This window comes from Hyla sarda, chromosome 12, assembly GCF_029499605.1.
Source record: "Hyla sarda isolate aHylSar1 chromosome 12, aHylSar1.hap1, whole genome shotgun sequence".
Taxonomy (NCBI): Eukaryota; Metazoa; Chordata; class Amphibia; order Anura; family Hylidae; genus Hyla; species Hyla sarda.
The window spans coordinates 12,312,421-12,330,922 of record NC_079200.1 but is presented as its reverse complement, the minus strand read 5'-3'; the positions used below and the strand labels follow the sequence as shown (position 1 = coordinate 12,330,922).

The following is an 18,502-nucleotide window of genomic DNA, read 5'->3' as shown; positions in this document are numbered from 1 at the left end:
CAGACCGTTTTTTGCACATCTGACCACTGTCACTTTAAACATTAATAACTCTGGAATGCTTTTAGTTATCATTCTGATTCCGAGACTGTTTTTTCGTGACATATTCTACTTTAACATAGTGGTAAAATTTTATGGTAACTTGCATCCTTTCTTGGTGAAAAATCCCCAAATTTGATGAAAAATTTGAAAATTTGCATTTTTCTAACTTTGAAGCTCTCTGCTTTTAAGGAAAATGGATATTCCAAATAAAAAAAATTAGATTCACATATGCAATATGTCTACTTTATGTCTGCATCATAAAATTGACGTGTTTTTACTTTTGGAAGACACCAGAGGGCTTCAAAGTTCAGCAGCAATTTTCCAATTTTTCACAAAATTTTCAAACTCACTATTTTTCAGGGACCAGTTCAGGTTTGAAGTGGATTTGAAGGGTCTTCATATTAGAAATACCCCACAAATGACCCCATTATAAAAACTGCAATGCCCAAAGTATTCAAAATGACATTCAGTCAGCGTTTTAACCCTTTAGGTGTTTCACAGGAATAGCAGCAAAGTGAAGGAGAAAATTCACAATCTTCATTTTTTATACTCACATGTTCTCGTAGACCCAATTTTTTTATTTTTACAAGGGGTAAAAGGAGAAAATGTATACTTATATTTGTAGCCCAATTTCTGTCGAGTAAGCACATACCTCATATGTCTATGTAGAGTGTTCGGCGGGCGCAGTAGAGGGCTCAGAACTGAAGGAGTGACAAGGGGATTTTGGAGAGTACGTTTTTCTGAAATGGTTTTTGGGGGGCATGTTGCATTTAGGAAGCCCCTATGGTGCCAGAACAGCAAAACCCCTCCACATGGCATACCATTTTGGAAACTAGACCCCTTGAGGAACGTAACAAGGAATTAAGTGAGCCTTAATACCCCACAGGTGTTTCACGACTTTTGCATATGTAAAAAAAAATTATTATTTTTTCACTAAAATGTGTGTTTCCCCCCAATTTTCACATTTTTGCAAGGGTTAATAGCCGAAAAGACCCCCCAAAATTTGTAACCCCATCTCTTCTGAGTATAGAGGTACCCCATAAGTTGACCTGAAGTGCACTACGGGTGAACTACAATGCTCAGAAGAGAAGGAGTCATTTGGCTTTTTGAGAGCAAATTTTGCTCGGGGGGCATGTCGCATTTAGGAAGCCCCTATGGTGCCAGAACAGCAAAAAAAAAAAACACATGGCATACCATTTTGGAAACTAGACCCCTTGAGGAACGTAACAAGAAATAAAGCGAGCCTTAATACCCCACAGGGGTTTCACGAATTTTGCATATGTAAAAAAATAAAATAAAAATTTCACTAAAATGTGTTTCCCCCCAAATTTCACATTTTTGCAAGGGTTAATAGCAGAAAAGGCCCCCCCCCAAATTTGTAACCCCATCTCTTCTGAGTATGGAAATACCCCATGTGTGGACGTCAAGTGCTCTGCTGGCGCACTACAATGCTCAGAAGAGAAGGAGCGCCATTGAGCTTTTAGGAAAAAAATTGTTTGGAATGGAAGTCAGGGGCCATGTGCGTTTACAAAGCCCCCCGTGGTGCCAGAACAGTGGAAACCCCCACATGTGACCCTATTTTGGAAACTACACCCCTCACAGAATGTAATAAGGGGTGCAGTGAGTATTTACGCCCCACTGGCGTTTGACAGATCTTTGGAACAGTGGGCTGTGCAAATGAAAAATAAAATTTTTCATTTTCACGGACCACTGTTCCAAAAATCTGTCAGACACCTGTGGGGTGTAAATGCTCACTGTACCCCTTATTACATTCCGTGAGGGGTGTAGTTTCCAAAATGGGGTCACATGTGGGTATTTTTTTGGGGGGGGGGGTTTATGTCAGAACCGCTGTGCAAATCACCAATTTAGACCTCAAATGTACATGGTGCGCTCTCACTCCTGAGCCTTGTTGTGCGCCCACAGAGCATTTTACGCCCACATATGGGGTATTTCTGTACTCAGGAGAAATTGCGTTACAAATTTTGGGGGTCTTTTTTTCCTTTTAACGCTTGTGAAAATAAAAAGTAAAGGGCAACACCGGCATGTTAGTGTAAATTTTTTTATTTTTTTACACTAACAAGCTGGTGTAGCCCCAACTTTTCCTTTTCATAAGGGGTAAAAGGAGAATAAGCCCCCCAAAATTTGTAGTGTAATTTCTCCCGAGTACGGAGATACCCCATATGTGTCCCTAAACTGTTTCCTTGAAATACGACGGCTCCGAAGTGAGAGAGCGCCATGTGCATTTGAGGACTAAATTAGGGATTGCACAGGGGTGGACATAGGAGTATTCTACGCCAGTGATTCCCAAACAGGGTGCCTCCAGCTGTTGCTAAATTCCCAGCATGCCTGGACAGTCAGTGGCTGTCCGGAAATGCTGGGAGTTGTTGTTTTGCAACAGCTGGAGGCTCCGTTTTGGAAACACTGCCATACAATAGGTTTTTCATTTTTATTGGGGGGGGGGGACAGTGTAAGGGGGTGTATATGCAGTGTTTTACCCTTTATTATGTGGTAGTGTAGTGTAGTGTAGTGTTTTTAGGGTACATTCGCACTGGCGGGTTACGGTGAGTTTCTCGCTAGAAGTTTGAGCTGCGGCGAAAAATTTGCCGCAGCCCAAACTTGAAGCAGGAAACTTACTGTAAGCCTGCCCGTGTGAATGTACCCTGTACGTTCACACAGGGGGGTAAACCTCCAGCGGTTTCAAAACTACAACTCCCAGCATGTACTGACAGACCATGCATGCTGGGAGTTGTACTTTTGCAACAGCTGGAGGCACACTGGTTGGAAAACCTTAAGTTAGGTTCTGTTACCTAACTCAGTATTTTCTAACCTGTGTGCCTCCAGCTGTTGCAAAATTACAACTCCCAGCATGTACTGATCGCCGAAGGGCATGCTGGGAGATGTAGTTATGCAATAGCTGGAGGTACGCAACTACAACTCCCAGCATGCCGAGACAGCTGATTGCTGTTTGGACATGCTGGGATTTGCAGTTTTGCATCTGGAGGGCTACAGTTTTAGAGAACACTGCAAAGTGATCTCCAAACTGTGGTCCTCCAGCTGTTGCAAAACTACAATTCCCAGCATGCCCTGACAGCAAACAGTTGTTTGAGCATGCTAGGAGTTTTAGTTTTGCAAGATCTGGAGGGCTACAGTTTAGGGACCACTATATAGTGGTCTCAAACTGTAGCCCTCCAGCTTTTGCAAAACTACATATTCCAGCATGCCCAAACAGCTGTCTGGGCATGCTGGGAGTTTTAGTTTTGCAACATTTGGAGGGCTACAGTTAGAGACCACTGTATAATGGTCTCAAACTGTACCCTCCAGATGTTGCTAGGCAACTCACCGGCTTCCGTCGGATCCAGCCGCACGTCATCGCCGCCCGCCGATCTCCGTCGCCCGCAGCCTCCGTCGCCCGCCCGGATCGGTAAGTGGATCTTCGGCGCCGGTCCCCGTCGTTTCCCCGTCCTGCCCCGCCTATTGTGGGAGGGCAGGACGGGGAAAATGAAAGTAAACCCCCCCCGCCCCCGATCTGCTATTGGTGGTCGCGTCTAGACCACCAATAGCAGGGATAGGAGGAGTGGCACCCCTGCCACCTCACTCCTATCGCTTCAGGGGGATCGTGGGTGTCTTAGACACCCGCGATCCCCCTTACATTCCGGGTCACCATAGACCCGTAATGACCCGGAATCGCGCAAATCGCAAGTGTGAATTCATTTGCGATTTGCCGCGATCGCCGACATGGGGGGGTCTGATGACCCCCCTGGGCATTTGCATGGGATACCTGCTGAATGATTTCAGCAGGCATCCCGCTCCGATCCCCGCCCGGCGCACGGCGGGGACTAAATCTGCCCATGACGTAAATGTACGTCCCTGGTCCTTAAGACCCAGGGTGTCGGGACGTACCGTTACGTCATGGGTCCTGTAGGGGTTAAGGACATTTGATGTAAATGTATGTCCTGGTGGTCTGGTACCTAACACTCCATGAAGTACATTTACGTCCTGCACAGGAGCTGCGCTCACATCATGCACGTCAGGTGCCCGACACTATCGGCAGCCCGGGACAAAGCGGTTGCCTTGATGCCCGCCATTAACCCTTCACATGCCACGATCAATACTAATCACAGCATCTGCGGCAAGTTCTCATGGCGGATCGGGATTACCTGTAGCCTGAGTGGAGATCTGATGAGCCAAGATGGCGGAACGGAGGACCCCTCACCTGCCCCTGCTGCTGATTTTTCACGTTCCAAAAAACTTAAGAAGTGATTAAAAAAAGTCACTTACTGTATACGCAATAGTCGTACAAAAAAGAACGACAGATTTTGGCGGGAAAAAAAAGCCACATATACGTAAAAATTAGAAAGTTATAGGTGGTCAGAAGAGGAATTTATGCCATGATTAAGGGCATCATTGCCCCGAAACATGTAGGGCTACCATGCTGTGCCTATTTGTATATCCCTGAATAAAGCTTGACGTTTTTTACCTGGTGCCGGATACTTCTATTGCTATTTAGTTTGATAAAGTCTGACTTTTTTTTTATTTATTTATATTTTTTTATTATTATTATTTAAAAGAAGTATAATAGTAGAAAAACGTGTAACCATGGAGGATCGTTTTTAATCATATTGACCCAAAGAATAAAGAAAACATGTCATTTTTACCGTAAAGTGCACTGCATAAAAACGAAACACCCGACCACCACCAATAGTTGCAAATTTGGGGTTTTCTTTTAAAGGGGTACTCCCAAGGAAAACTTTTTTTTTTTTTTTTTTAATCAACTGGTGCCAGAAAGTTAAACAGATTTGTAAATCACTTCTATTAAAAAATCTTAATCCTTCCAGTACTTTTTAGGGGCTGTATACTAAAGAGAAATCCAAAAAAGAAATGCATTTCCTCTGATGTCATGACCACAGGGCTCTCTGCTGACCTCTGCTGTCCATTTTAGGAACTGTCCAGTGCAGGAGAAAATCCCCATAGCAAACATATGCTGCTCTGGACAGTTCCTAAAATGGACAGCAGATGTCAGCAGAGAGCACTGTAATCATGACATCAGAGGAAATGCATTTCTTTTTTGGATTTCTCTTTAGTATACAGCCCCTAAAAAGTACTGGAAGGATTAAGATTTTTTAATAGAAGTGACTTACAAATCTGTTTAACGTTCTGGCACCAGTTGATTTAAAGAAAAAAGTTTTCCACTGGAGTACCCCTTTAAATATGTGTATCTCACTTTTTATTTACTTAAGGGTGAAGAAGGAGACCAGACTGTGAAAATTGCACTGGCGAACCCAGACCGATACGTCTTAAAGCCGCAAAGAGAAGGCGGAGGTATTATTCATATAACCTGGATCTATTATTTTCTTATTGGGCCCCCAGGACAGTATTTTCCAAACATTGTGCCTCCAGCTGTTGCAAAACTACAACACTGCCCAAGGGGCCCCATAGACTTGATCACACCATTGATTCTGTTTATCCTTGATGCTGCGTTCAGTCAGTTAGTTCACATTAAAATCTGCAGCTTCAAATCCCGAGCATCAAATATGCGCAGAAAACCGTACGTAGAATACACCCTAAGGGTACAATCAGACGAGCGGATTTCGCTGCGGATCCGCCGCTGAAGGACCTCTGTATGCTGCCTTTACACGCACCTGCTCGGACCGGCAATACGCCGCTACGAGCAGACACACTGCGATGTGTGAGTCGCCGCGCGCATGCGCAGTATACCCGCACACCGAGGCAGCTCTCGGCCTGGCTCATTGAGCAGGGGGAGCAGCCGCGATGTGTGCGAGTACACCGCGCATGCGCGCCGACTCGCACATCACTTCAGAGTGTCCGCACGTAGCGGCGTATTGCTGCTCCGAGCAGGCACATGTAAAGGCAGCATACAGCGGTCCTTCAGCGGCGGATCCGCAGCGTAAAATACGATGTTAATCCGCTCAGCTGAACGTACCCTAAAGCCGCAAATTTTTGATTCAGGAATTAATTTAAGCCTTTCCTGCGCATTACAAGGGCTCACGCGTTTGATGTATTTATACTATTTTTATTTTTTTATTTTGTTTCCTTCAGGTAATAATATCTACGGCGATGAAATAAGAGAAGTGCTAGAAAGGGTTAAAGACGGCAGCGAGCGCACGTCCTACATACTCATGGATAAGATTAAGCCTCAGCCGGTAAGGAGCTGTCTATTGAGAGCCAATGGCAAACTACAAGTGTCAGAATGCATCAGCGAGCTGGGGATGTTCGGTGTATATGTGAGGTAAGTAGCCGCTTGGGTATGTTGTTTTTGTGATTTTTTTTATTTTCATTTTTTTTTTCTCTTAATACAAGAAACTCAATCTTTCATTTTTTTTTTTTTTTAAGATTCCAGTTTTAACCCCTTTAAGAACGTAAATGTACGTCCTGATGCGCTAGGACTTGACGCACCACGACGTACGTTTACGTCCAGTACATGAAGCGAGCACAGGAGCTGCCCTCGCTTCGTGTACTGCAGGTCCCGGCTGCTATCAGCAGTCAGGGACCCGCCGGTAATGGCGGACATTAGCGATTAGCATTGATGTCTGCCATTAACCCCTCAGATGCCGTGATCAATACTGATCACAGGATCTGCAGCAATGCGGCGCTTCTAATGGTTGATCAGATTACCCGCGACACGACCGCGGGGAATCAGATCAGCCAAGATGGTGGACGGAGGTCCCCTCACCTGCCTCTGCCGCTCTCCCGGGAGAGGCGGGATTACAGTACACAGGGGAGTGACTTAGCGCCCTGTTACTACAGCTGATGACCAAGCAAACACTCACTGTGCGAGATTGACACTCATTTACTTTAGAACAGTGGTCTCCAAACTGTGGCCCTCCAGATGTTGCAAATCTACAACTCTCAGCATGCCCGGACAGCCAACGGCTGTCCGGGCATGCTAGGAGTTGTAGTTTTGCAACATCTGGTGGGCCGCAGTTTGGAGACCACTACTTTAGAGCATCAGGCCATCTAAGAGCACCCTGACCAGTGTAGGGGCGGAGCTGTCCTGGGCTCTAGAAGCAGAGGGCATCGCCCATTGGGCACCAAAGCTAATTTGCATATCTTATGAAACTCTGATTTCTCGGTCGCTCTTCATTGGGGAACACCTTACTGATGGGTATATGCTCTTGCCACTAGGAGGCGCTGACACTAGGGAAAGAAGTCTGCTCCTCCCTGGCAGGATATACCCGCCCACTGGAAGTGAGGTCATCAGCTTTAGCTTAGTGTCAGTAGGAGGCAGACATAGGTCTGGGAGCTCCCCAGACCTGGTCCTTTTTTATTATTTTCTAGTAAGGGCTGTTAGGTTTTTTTTCTCCCTTTTTTTTTCCCTTTTTCAGGTGGGGGCTCAGGAGCATGGCGCTACCTGTTCCCCCATATGCGACAAAGGGGCACAGACATAGAGTATGTACTGTCGACCCCTTCTTGCCAACGGCCAGCGCCTGGAGGTTGTACCCTGTGTACGGGTCCCCCACTGCCCCTGCTCGCCCCGCTATCTTAGCCTGCTATGATGCAGCATGGCCATAAGCTGGTTGAAGACGCCTGGGTGAGTCTAACATCCTCCCCCCATTCTATACTCTGCTAGGGTTTCTCCATCCTTAGGTCCCTAACTTTGTGGCCTCCTGGTCACGCTACCGGCAGCCCCATCTGCAGCAATCCTCAACACCACAGGATTATTGGGGGTTGTCATTGGGGGGGATATCCCTGACATTTTTATTGGGGCTCTCGGGTGTGGGGGCTCGGTGGGCTGTGTGGCGGCTCATTCTCTCATATATAGACAGCCGGCTCTGCCCACACTTTCACTTTCCTTTCATCGGTGCCATTATGCGCCTCTCATTCTTCGCCCCTCACCTTGTTCCTGGGGCGACGGGAGGCCAAGCGCTTGGACGACGGGGCCTGCCATTCGGCTCCGGCATCTCCCCGAAGTGCATGTAATATCTGCTGCTCCCTGCTCGCCAGTGACTGGGCACGCTGCAGGGGTCGGGGGCGCTCCATTGGCAGTTCTTGGCCTTTCTCTCCCGGGGGTCCGGCAGGTTCTGGCCTCGGGGTCCCTGCACAGCTGCTTCCTGCACTCTCTTTATTTACAAAAAGAAAAAGAGAAAAAATCTTTAGTTTCTCAGTCCATGTTCTTACCCCCCTCTTGTGGCCATTCAGTAGATTGCAGCCCCTACTTTCTGGTCCCTTGTTTGGCTTCCCCTTGTGGTGGCAGACAGCTATTGCAGTCTTTTGATGTCTGCTTTTTACCAGTTTAATCTTGCTGTGTTTCCGCTCTGGGGACCATATATTAAATGTTATTTTTGGGGGCTGCTTTAATATTTGCTTACGCCACCCTGTTTTATCACCTGAAGAAGCAAAGGTCTCTTCGCCAGCTCAGGAATATTGTGCGTGGCATTTCTGCCATGACATGTCAGCCACAGCCCCTGCAGATGCATCCACATCCTTGACCTTAGCTGAGGGCCTTTCCCAGGCGTTTCGTTCTCTTGAGTCTTTAGACATCAAGTGTCCGCATTGTGGTCTTTACTCCCGGGAGGGGGCTGGGCAACCGCAGTGGTATTCATTTTCTCCCACAGGTCCTTATAGGTCTTCGGAATCTGTGGCTAATGTGCTGGATCCCCCCACTTCTAGTGTGAGGTTTTCAAGCACGTGTTCCCACGTGAACATGGACTGGACCCAATACCACAGACAGTGGTATGCGTGGTTTCCTCTGCCGCCAGTCACTCATCACATGGCTGCCGCATCCACGGCTGGAATTACGGCTCCCACTGCTAACAAGTGATGTCCGAAGGAGTGACCTGGCGTGTACAATGGATTTTGTGCAGGGCCACGGGGATACAATCCACGGCTCCTTAGCCTCCCCTGATCTCCCAGGATGGCTGGGGTACTATCCATGGCTCCATGCCCCGATCCCCCACCCCCCTCCATATGCGACAATAGGGCACCAGCGCCTGGGGGGTCTTCTCTATTGATAAGCCAGACTGTTGTCTGCTCAGTTTCTGCCGCCACCTGTCTCCCATCATGGGGCTGCCGCGCACTTGGCTGGAGTTCCTGTATCCCTCTTCTAATGTAAGGAGTCCAGAAGGGTGTTGTTATAGGTGCAAGGGGACCCTGTGCCAGTACGCTGGACAGTGGTCTTCATGGTCTCCTACACCTCTAGGTCGCCCTTCAGGAGTTAACGGTCCCACTGCTATGGCGCGGTGTCCGCAAAAGTGACCCTAGTGTCCTATCGACCCTTTTTAGAGCGACAGGGATGCAATCCAGGGCTCCTCCACCTCCTCTGATCTTCCAGGGTGACGGGGATTCTATCCACTGGGCTGCCACATGCTTGGTGGTGTTTTCCTGTACCTTTCTGTGTGGGAGGACTCTGGACGAGGGTTCCTGCAAGTGCCCAGGGATGATGCCAGTCAGCCAGACTTCTTCTGCATGGTCTCCAGCACCACCAGGTCGCCCATCAGATCGGCCGCACTCCGGTACCCCACTTTCTTTGGGAGGGTTTGAAGGAGTGATCCTGTGCGTTCAGGAATCTGGTCAGCCATGATTTACTGCTATGTCGGGTCAACTACCATACACTTCCCACTCCGTGGACAGAAGTACAGGTATCCCACTGCCGAGGTGCAGTTCTGAGTGAGTGAATCCATGTTGCTCCATGTGCCCTATGCAGTGCACTACATACTGGTTCGCAGGGTTCCCTGCTTTACCAGGTCCCCCTCTACATGTCTGCCATTCTCATGGCTGAAGGCTGGTAACCCACTTTCAATGTGTGGCTCTGACATCGGGACCAGGTGTGGCCATGGCCCCTATGCCATATAGCCCGACTGTGTCTGCAGGGTTTCTAATCCAGTAGGTCACCTCCCCCTTTCCTGACGCTCCCGTCACTGCATCCCGATGACCCACTTTCCATGTGAAGTTCCACGAAGTGTGTCTCTGTGGGTTCATTGAACCCGTTATACTGTTCAGACTGTCTCTGCATGTTTCCTGTCCCACATATCTCCTTCATCTCTTGCATCTGTGACAGCAGTCCTGGTGTGGGGCACCATTAGGAAATGGGGTGTGGGCGCTTCCTATAGGTTCCATGGCTTTGCACCGCTACTGCAGCACTCTGTTCTCCTTTCTAAGAGTGCAACGTTGGTCTGCTAGGGGCATGGTTGTGACAAACCATTGGGTGCCGTGCTGGTCTTTCATACTGTGGACTTGGATGTCTGCGATTCCTTTCGTGTCTGCAATCTTGGTTCCTCACTACTATTGAGAGGTATCCATGTCTGTGTCCCTACGTATGTTAGGTCCCTCGGCACGTGTAGAGCCCACCTTCCCTTCTGTCGGTGGGGTGTGCTTCGGATCGTCTTCTAATCTTGTTTCCACAGGTCTGCGGTGGTTGAGTACCTCTGTTCTGGCATGGGGCATCACAGACAGTTCAGCGCGTAAAATGCCTCCAGGTATCTTCCTGGATTGCTGTGCAGGGTGGCTCAGGCGCCTGCTCGGTTGCCTTATACACGACTAGACTGGCTACGTTAGTGCCCATCTGGCCTGGGATTTCACCCCTACAATGCTGTCGGTTGCTGTGTGTTTATGTGCTTCTTCCTTGCATTTGTAGTCACGTCTTTACATCTTTGCCCAGCTCCAGCGTCCATGATTCCGATCCCTCTGGGGACACAATTAAGCTCCTCGATATGTTCTCGCAGAGTTCCTGGGAGCTTCGTCCACCCAGTATTTTGTCAGTTGCCGCAGGGCGGCTTGTGCCTGGTGCACTTTGACAATCCTCCTTCCACGGGGGTATGGGGATCAGGGGGCTTGGCATGGTCAGTGCCTGAGTTTCATCTCCACCACCCCTTGTTTTCCCCTTCACTAGGGGGACTATTTCGCTGGTCGCTTTCTACTACCGAGATGGAGTCATCTCTCTCTTCCCACTTTATAGGTGGGATATCTGGCTGGGCCCTTGTTTTTCGCTTAGAGCATTCAGTAGAGCTTTTCGCTGTCTCTGCCTGTGTGCTTTCTGCCCACTATTGCAGCCTGGCTCTCTTCTTGTTATCTACTGCTGCTCAGGCAGCCTTAGCAGAAACCCCTCCGACAACGGGGAGTGCCATCATGTGTGGCTCGGCGACAGCTGGTCTAAGCTCCGTCTGTCGTTTGGGTCCTGCCATTACTCTCCTCCCCCTTGGCACAATCTCCCTGGTAGGGTGTGTTCCTCCTTCCCTTGACGGTGTCAGTAGCACTACACTGACTCCACAGTTTTCTAGAGTTACCTTTCTGTGCCCAGAGCCTGGGAGTCCCAGCTGGGTTCCCTTTTGTTCCCCCTCCATTCCTCTCCTGACAGGTTGTTGCTTCGGAGTGCTCTGGTCCGCTTGGACCAGGACCAGTTGGTCTCGTCTTGGCCACTATCCTGGGACGCTGTGGTATGCCTTCTTCTTAGGTCGGCCCTCGTGGTTCTTTGGGCCTTAGTGATGGTTGATGGTCTCGCGCATGTGTAGCGGTCCTGCCCAGATTTCTCTGCGATCTCCTTTATGGAGCGGTCTTTCTGTACCGCACTTCTTCTGTCTCAGCACGTATCTTTGTCACCTGGAGCGTTTCGTGGATGTTGAGTTTCCTTACCCTTCAGGTGTAAGTCTTCCGCGAGACTCTGGAACCTCCAATTCCCATGTCGGTCTCTCCGGTGTTCCAGATGCTCCTTTTTAGGGTCTTCCGCTCCTTTCTTGGCCATTAATTCTTCCGTGTCCATCTTCCAGGTGACTCAGGAACCTCAATTTCCCACGTCTGTCCCTCTGGTGTTCTGGGATGCCCTTTTTTCTGGACATTACGCTTCTTCTTGGCATTATTTCCTTTCTTCTCCTTCTGGGTCCATGTTCTCTCGAAATGGCGGGCGTTCTGGTTGTCCGGATTACACCAGCTGAGCTATGTCACCTCCCAGGTGCTCTCGGCGGGCTCCTGGATAGGGGTTTTGGGTCTGCAGATGTTTAGATCTTCAATCTTCCGCACCAGGCCCCTCTAAAGCCAGTTTCTGTCTCTTTTTTTTTGTTGTTTCCCAGCCAGGCTAGCCCTCTGCCTGGTTCTCTGTTCCTTAGAGTTGATTTCCTACCTCCTTCCGGGATGGTTCCAGCCTCTCTGGCTTCCTAGTCGACTTTTTCTGGTCTCTCTATGAGGACCGGAGGTTTAGAGTCCCTGCGAAGGACGGTCCCTTCCTTTGGTGGCCTAGTCCATCTCCTGGGGGATCATCCGCGAGCCCTGTTTCTAGGCCTCAGTTTTCCCTGGCCTGGGGTCTCGTCCGCATGCCTTATGGAAAAGTGGGTTCAGTCTCAGGACTGATTCTTTCACTAGTGGTTGTTATTCCCACTCTAGGGGACTGTTTTTGTACATCCCATCAGTATGGGTGTCCCCCAATGAAGAGCGATCGAGAAATGGAGATTTTTTTTTTATACTCGCCGTAAAATCTCTTTCTCGAAGCCTTCATTGGGGGACACCACCCACCTATTTCTTAATTTTTTGTCCGGATATTCTTTTATGGTTAGTTTTCTAGGGTTATTCGGACATATTTCTTTGTTGGCTTCTCCTACTGCTTTGTGACAAAATTGATTACCTCACTTCCAGTGGGCGGGTATATCCTGCCAGGGAGGAGCCGACTTATTTTCCTAGTGTCAGCGCCTCCTAGTGGCAAGAGCATATACCCATCAGTAAGGTGTCCCCCAATGAATGCTACGAGAAAGAGATTTTACAGTGAGTACAAAAAAAATCTCCTTTATATCAGTGCTGAAGGGCTCAATTAACTAATGAGAGGCATCTACGGATTCTGGGGTCAAATGCCCTAAACAGCCATGCCCTTACTTTATATCCTTAAAACCTAAAAATACCCTTATACAGATGACTTTATAAGATTTTGCCTGTTTTTGTTCTTATTTTAGGCAAGGTGAAAAGATGGTTCTCAATGAACGGGTGGGTCATCTTCTCCGAACAAAAGCCATTGAACACGATGATGGTGGGGTGGCAGCTGGGGTCGCAGTCCTGGACAATCCTTACCTTGTTTAACACATGTTTAATCTACTGTGACTTCTAATACTCAATGTGCCTACGCTGACCCCTGCTGGACACTGGAGGAACTTTTGTATATCTGCTTATTGAAGGCCCATGCGTTACTTTTTTAGGTTCTTTGTTATCTTCTGGATGTTTCTATTTATTTATGGGGGCCACGTAAGACTGGGATTTTATACAAGGCATAGTAATTATGAACGAAAATAGAACGCTTCCTGGTATTAAGAAAAAAAAAAAAAAAACTCATGTGGGCACAGATCTCTCCATATCAGCAAGGGCTTCCCCCTCAACCCCTCCTGTCTGCTGAGGACCAGACCAGTGATGTGAAGAGGGGGAGCTCATATTACTGCTCATTGGATTCTAAGGCTATAATCACCCTAGCCCTTAAAGTTACCTGCCAGCGTGTTAAACTTTTCTCTGCCTTATGCCACCTTGTGATAGAGAATAAGACATCAGGATCTTCAACTTCTTGGTTGGCTTACTTTTAACCCACCACCTATTTGTTTTTTAGCTGTACCTTGTCTTGTAGACTTTTTTTTTTTTTTTTTTACAAAACTGAAAAAGTTTTTGGCATTAATTGGGCAAAAATGTTAATGCTCTTAATTTTAGTAAATTCCCCCTTCCAATATTTCTTTCAAGCCAATTATGTGTCACTAAATCCTTTTGTTCTGTGGTCAATGTGAAGTTCTATGATGTATCATAATTTTTACCTTTTTGATATGTTACTTTTCAGCTCCATCTTGCTGCTATGAAATTTAGTTTTTAAATGAATAAATGTATCATATGTAGATATGTGATTTAAAAGAACATTAAAGATGATTGTCAGAAGAATTATTTGACAGATTCCCTACAGACCAGCATGGATGATTCAATTGTATCAGAATACGTTAAAAAAACTAAAAGAATTAAAATAAAAAATAGAAGGGATATTACACTTGCATACAAAAGTCTAACATTATTTACAGAAAGTAATTTGAAGAGTTTTTCTGGATACAAGAAATATTTTAAAACACAGTGCACGGTCTTCAAAAATAAGTCATGCTCACCTGATCCAATTCCTGGCTGCTGCTGTTCAGACATCTCCCGGTCCCTGCTACGTCTGTTGATTTATTTTTTTGTTTGTACTATTTCAGCCAGTAATTGACTGAATGTTCCTTTCTTGCGGATTGTACAGTGTTGAGCAGCAAGGACTGGGTGGCCTTGGAAGCTGCGGCAGTCAGGATCATAGATTCTAGAGCAGTGGTTCTCAACCTGGGGTACAAGTACCCCCAGGGGTACTTAGTTATCCAGGGGGTACTTGGAAAAAAAAAAATCAGTAATGGCAGCCACATCCACTGGTTACCGGTCTGGACCAGTTTGAAAGAAATGGTCGGCTGCTGTCACTGCACTGAGGAGCGGAGCAGGAGGACAGCAAAGGGGCAGCACGGGCACTGGGTGCTGGGTGCTGTGGGCAGTTACTACCATCAGCTTTGTTGCTCCACTGCCCCTGAAAACCGGGTACCTACTGCTATGAGCCATAACAATAGGTCTCCAGACCAGAGGAGCAGTAGAGCAAAGCGGGACAGTACGGCGGCCTACAACTATATATGGGGCAGTTTGGGGGGACTACAGCTATATTTGCGGGTAGAGAGGGGGGGCTTAACTTTATGGGGGCGCAAAGCAGGTACTATTACTGTGTGTGACAATAAACATGGGGAGTTTGTAAATAGGTGGGTATTGTACTGCAGAAAGGAGCCTAAAATGTTTGTTTGTTTCTGTGGAGACATCTTGTATGGGAGAAATCTTAATGGCGGTCTAGGCCAGATGGAGTAGAAAAGAAAAGTAAACAACTCTGGTTAGAGAAGACGTCACCTGTAAATTGTGGGACTGGGGAGAGGAACAGGGGGCCTGTTATAGAGGAAAGTGAATAATACTATCATTACAAAATGTCTCTCATATGGGGTACAATTTGTTGGGAAAGGGCTGTCATGGGGTACTCAGGCATAAAAAGGTTGAGAACCACTGTTCTAGAGGGTAAATGCATCTTTTATTTTTAAAACACACACACACACTGCGTACCTGGACAGCGTGGCTTCAGCTAGGTGTATGCTGACACTCAGTGGAGTTACTCTCACACACTCGGTAGCTTTCTCATTAATGTCTTAATTTCAGTTTCAAAACTTCGCAAATGGTAGAGATCCCATCAGACGTCCGATCTTATACAGGTCAGATAGACAAAGACCTGTGCTCCATCCTGCCACGCGCTACGTTTCAGGGCATGGCAGGGGTCATGCGCACAGGGGTAGGAATGGTACGGTGATATAGGGCATAGCAGTATTCCTATTAAGGGTATGTTCACACTACAGAGTGTGAACTAAATCTCCGCCCGCAGAATTCCGCAGGCGGAGATTCAGCCTGGCAGGCAGCGGTAGGACCGCGCGGCACTGCGCCCTCACCATTGATGGCTATGTAGTACTCGCGGACTTCCGCGCAAAGAATGAACATGTTCTTTCTTTGCGCAGAACAATTTCAAATTCCGCAGTGTGAACTGGTCTCGGGGAGATCCCATTCACACTAATTTGTTCACACCACGGAATTCCGGGGGAATGCCGTAGTGTGAACATACCCTAACTCTTTCAGTGCTGGAAATTCAACAATGCTTACACATTTACAATGCCATTAACCTATTACCTGTATATATTTAGAGAAATATCTTAAAAGGGGTTCTCCGGCCCTTAGACATCTTATCCCCTATCCAAAAGGATAGGGGATAAGATGTCTGACCGTGGGAGTCCCGCCGCTGGGGACCCCCACCTCTGTGAGCTGCACGCCGCGCTACCAGCTCACAAACTGCCGGGTGCCGACCACAGGGCTGGAGTATCGTGACATCACGACTCCGCCCCCGTCTGATGGCACCCCCCGCTATGCAAGTCTATGGGAGGGGGCGTGACGGCCATCACGCTCCCTCCCATAGACTTGTATAGCAGGGGCGGAGTTGTGATGTCACAATACTTCGGCCCTGTGGTCGGCACCCGGCAGTTTGTGAGCTGGAAGCGCGGCGTGCAGCTCAAAAAGGTGGGTGCCAAATGCAAGATTGCGGGGGGTCCCCAGCAGCAGTACCCCCGTGGTCAGACATCTTATCCCCTATCCTTTGGAAAGGGGATAAGATGTCTTGGGGCCGGAGTACCCCTTTAAAATTAGTGGTCTCAGTAGTTGAAACCCAACTAATCAAGACTTTTTTTTTTTTTTTTTTTTTTTTTTTTAAATGGGAGACTTAAAAGGGATATTCTACCCCTAGACATCTTCTAGGGAGTAAGATGTTGGATTGCAGGGACCCCCAGGATCTCTAAGCAGCACCCAGCATTCTTTGCCGGGTGCTGCCCCAGTCTCAGAAACCCTGGGTTTCAGAGCCTGGAGATGTGATGCCACGCCCCCAGCATTCAGGTCTATGGGAGGGGGTGTGATTGCCGTCAGGCCCCCTCCCATCGATATGGAGGGGGCGTGGCTCTTCAACTGGTGCCAGAAAGTTAATTTTAGAACATAGGTTTTCCCATAGAGTACCCCTTTAAATGCATAAAATGTGATACAACAGGGTATAAAATTCTGTCTACAAGCAGTTAATTATCATTCTAAACTTAAGGCAAAAATAAATAAAAAGACAAAGTTATAAAGCCAAATTTTACTGTATTTAGCAGAATGTGACATTAGGAAAATTTACGGAGCAATTACACATTAAATGCAGATGAAGAAATCCTGTTGGAGAAACAAAAAGCGCGAGACAAACAACAGACAACGCACATTTATTATTCCCTTCATCCTGTCACTTTTTTGTGGCCCTAAATTCACTCAAGGTAAAGTAATTAATTTAGGATAGACATCACAATCTCCAACTAAAACAAACCGTATAGAACCACGGGACGACCTGGTGCTTCACTATTTACATAAGATCAGCAATGGCTGAAGCGTACAACACTTTAAAAAGGTAACAGTACTGTGTTACTATTACAAAAAACAAAACAAAAAATCTTAAAGGGGTACTCCGGTGGGAAAAAAAAATGCTTTCAAATTAACTGGTGCCAGAAAGTAATACTTGTAAATTATTATTTTTTAAAATCTTAATCCTTCCAGTACTTAGCTGCTGTATGCTCCACAGGAAGTTGTGTAGTTCTTTCCAGTCTGACCACAGTGCTCTCTGCTGACACCTCTTTCCGTATCAGGAACTGTCCAGAGCAGGAGAGGTTTGCTATGGAGATTTGCTCCTACTCTGGACAGTACTTGACACGGACAGAGGTGGCAGCAGAGAGCACTGTGGTCAGACTGGAAAGAACTACACAACTTCCTGTGGAGCATAAAGCAGCTGACCACAATGCTCTCTGCTGCCACCTCTGTCCGTGTCAAGTACTGTCCAGAGTAGGAGCAAATCTCCATAGCAAACCTCTCCTGCTCTGGACAGTTCCTGATACGGAAAGAGGTGTCAGCAGAGAGCACTGTGATCAGACTGGAAAGAACTACACAACTTCCTGTGGCGCATACAGCAGCTGATAAGTACTGGAAGGATTAAACAGAAGTCGCTTACAAATCTGTATAACTTTGTGCCACAAGTTGATTTGAAAACATTTGTTTTCCACTGGAGTACCCCTTTAACGTATCTATAGGCAGAAGAGTTGGGATAAGGCATAAAAAGGATTATATTATATTATAAACATTTTATAGCAATTTTACTACACAATGGCCAAACCCTTTACGATTTTATAAACACATAAAACCAGATACCAGAGAGAATGTCGAGTACATTTGACATTTCATCGTGTACATGGACGGCTGTACACACTGCGTTCATTACATATAATAAATTCTCACACGTATATTGATCTTCAAAATCAAAAGGAGAAGAGATTTTTGTTCTACAAGTACAATGTCCTTTTTTTTACAAAAGTATAATAAAGCAACTTACTAATATAATGCTTTAACCCTTACTGCACAGATCTCTCTATATCAACTGAACTCTCCGGCCCGTAGCTGTAACATCAGGTCACACTCTGAAGGGAAAGCTTCCCCCCCCCCCCCCTCAGGACCAGACCATTCATGTGAAGAGGGGGAGTTTATATTACTGCTCATTAGATTTTAAGGCACTTCTAATGGAAACTACTGTGACTAAAAGGCTTCTTGCTGCTTCAATTTTTTTTTTATTTAAAACATGTTTTATTGGTTTTCCATCAACAGAATAACAGACATAGAAACAGTTCCCATAATACATCTTAAGAACCTCCTTCCACATATCCTCCGAGAGACTGGGAACATCCCCAACCCACTTCAACTGCACCACAGCAAACGTGTCAGGACCCACTGATTGCAGCAACACAACTCTGGGTGAGAGGCTTAGTCAAGTCAGCAGTCCCCAGGAGCAGCTCTAGCTTCTTGCTGCTTTAAATCTAACGAGCAGTAATATGAACTCCTCCCCCCTTCA

General features: G+C 47.0%; 1 protein-coding gene across 3 annotated transcripts in view; it reads left to right on the top strand.

Moving 5' to 3' along the window:
• GSS (glutathione synthetase) overlaps window positions 1–13,949 on the top strand; it is a 175,590-nt gene extending 161,641 nt beyond the window's left edge. For 2 of the 3 annotated variants that reach the window (XM_056549304.1, XM_056549303.1), the window contains exons 11-13: window positions 5,277–5,358; window positions 6,097–6,286; window positions 12,930–13,948. In XM_056549304.1, coding sequence (XP_056405279.1) covers window positions 5,277–5,358; window positions 6,097–6,286; window positions 12,930–13,053 — 396 coding nt within the window. In that variant the 3' untranslated portion in view covers window positions 13,054–13,948. Of the gene's footprint in view, window positions 1–5,276; window positions 5,359–6,096; window positions 6,287–12,929 lie in introns of all 3 variants that reach the window. The other variant, XM_056549302.1, reaches the window with a different exon arrangement.
• The last annotated feature ends 4,553 nt before the right edge of the window (window positions 13,950–18,502 follow it).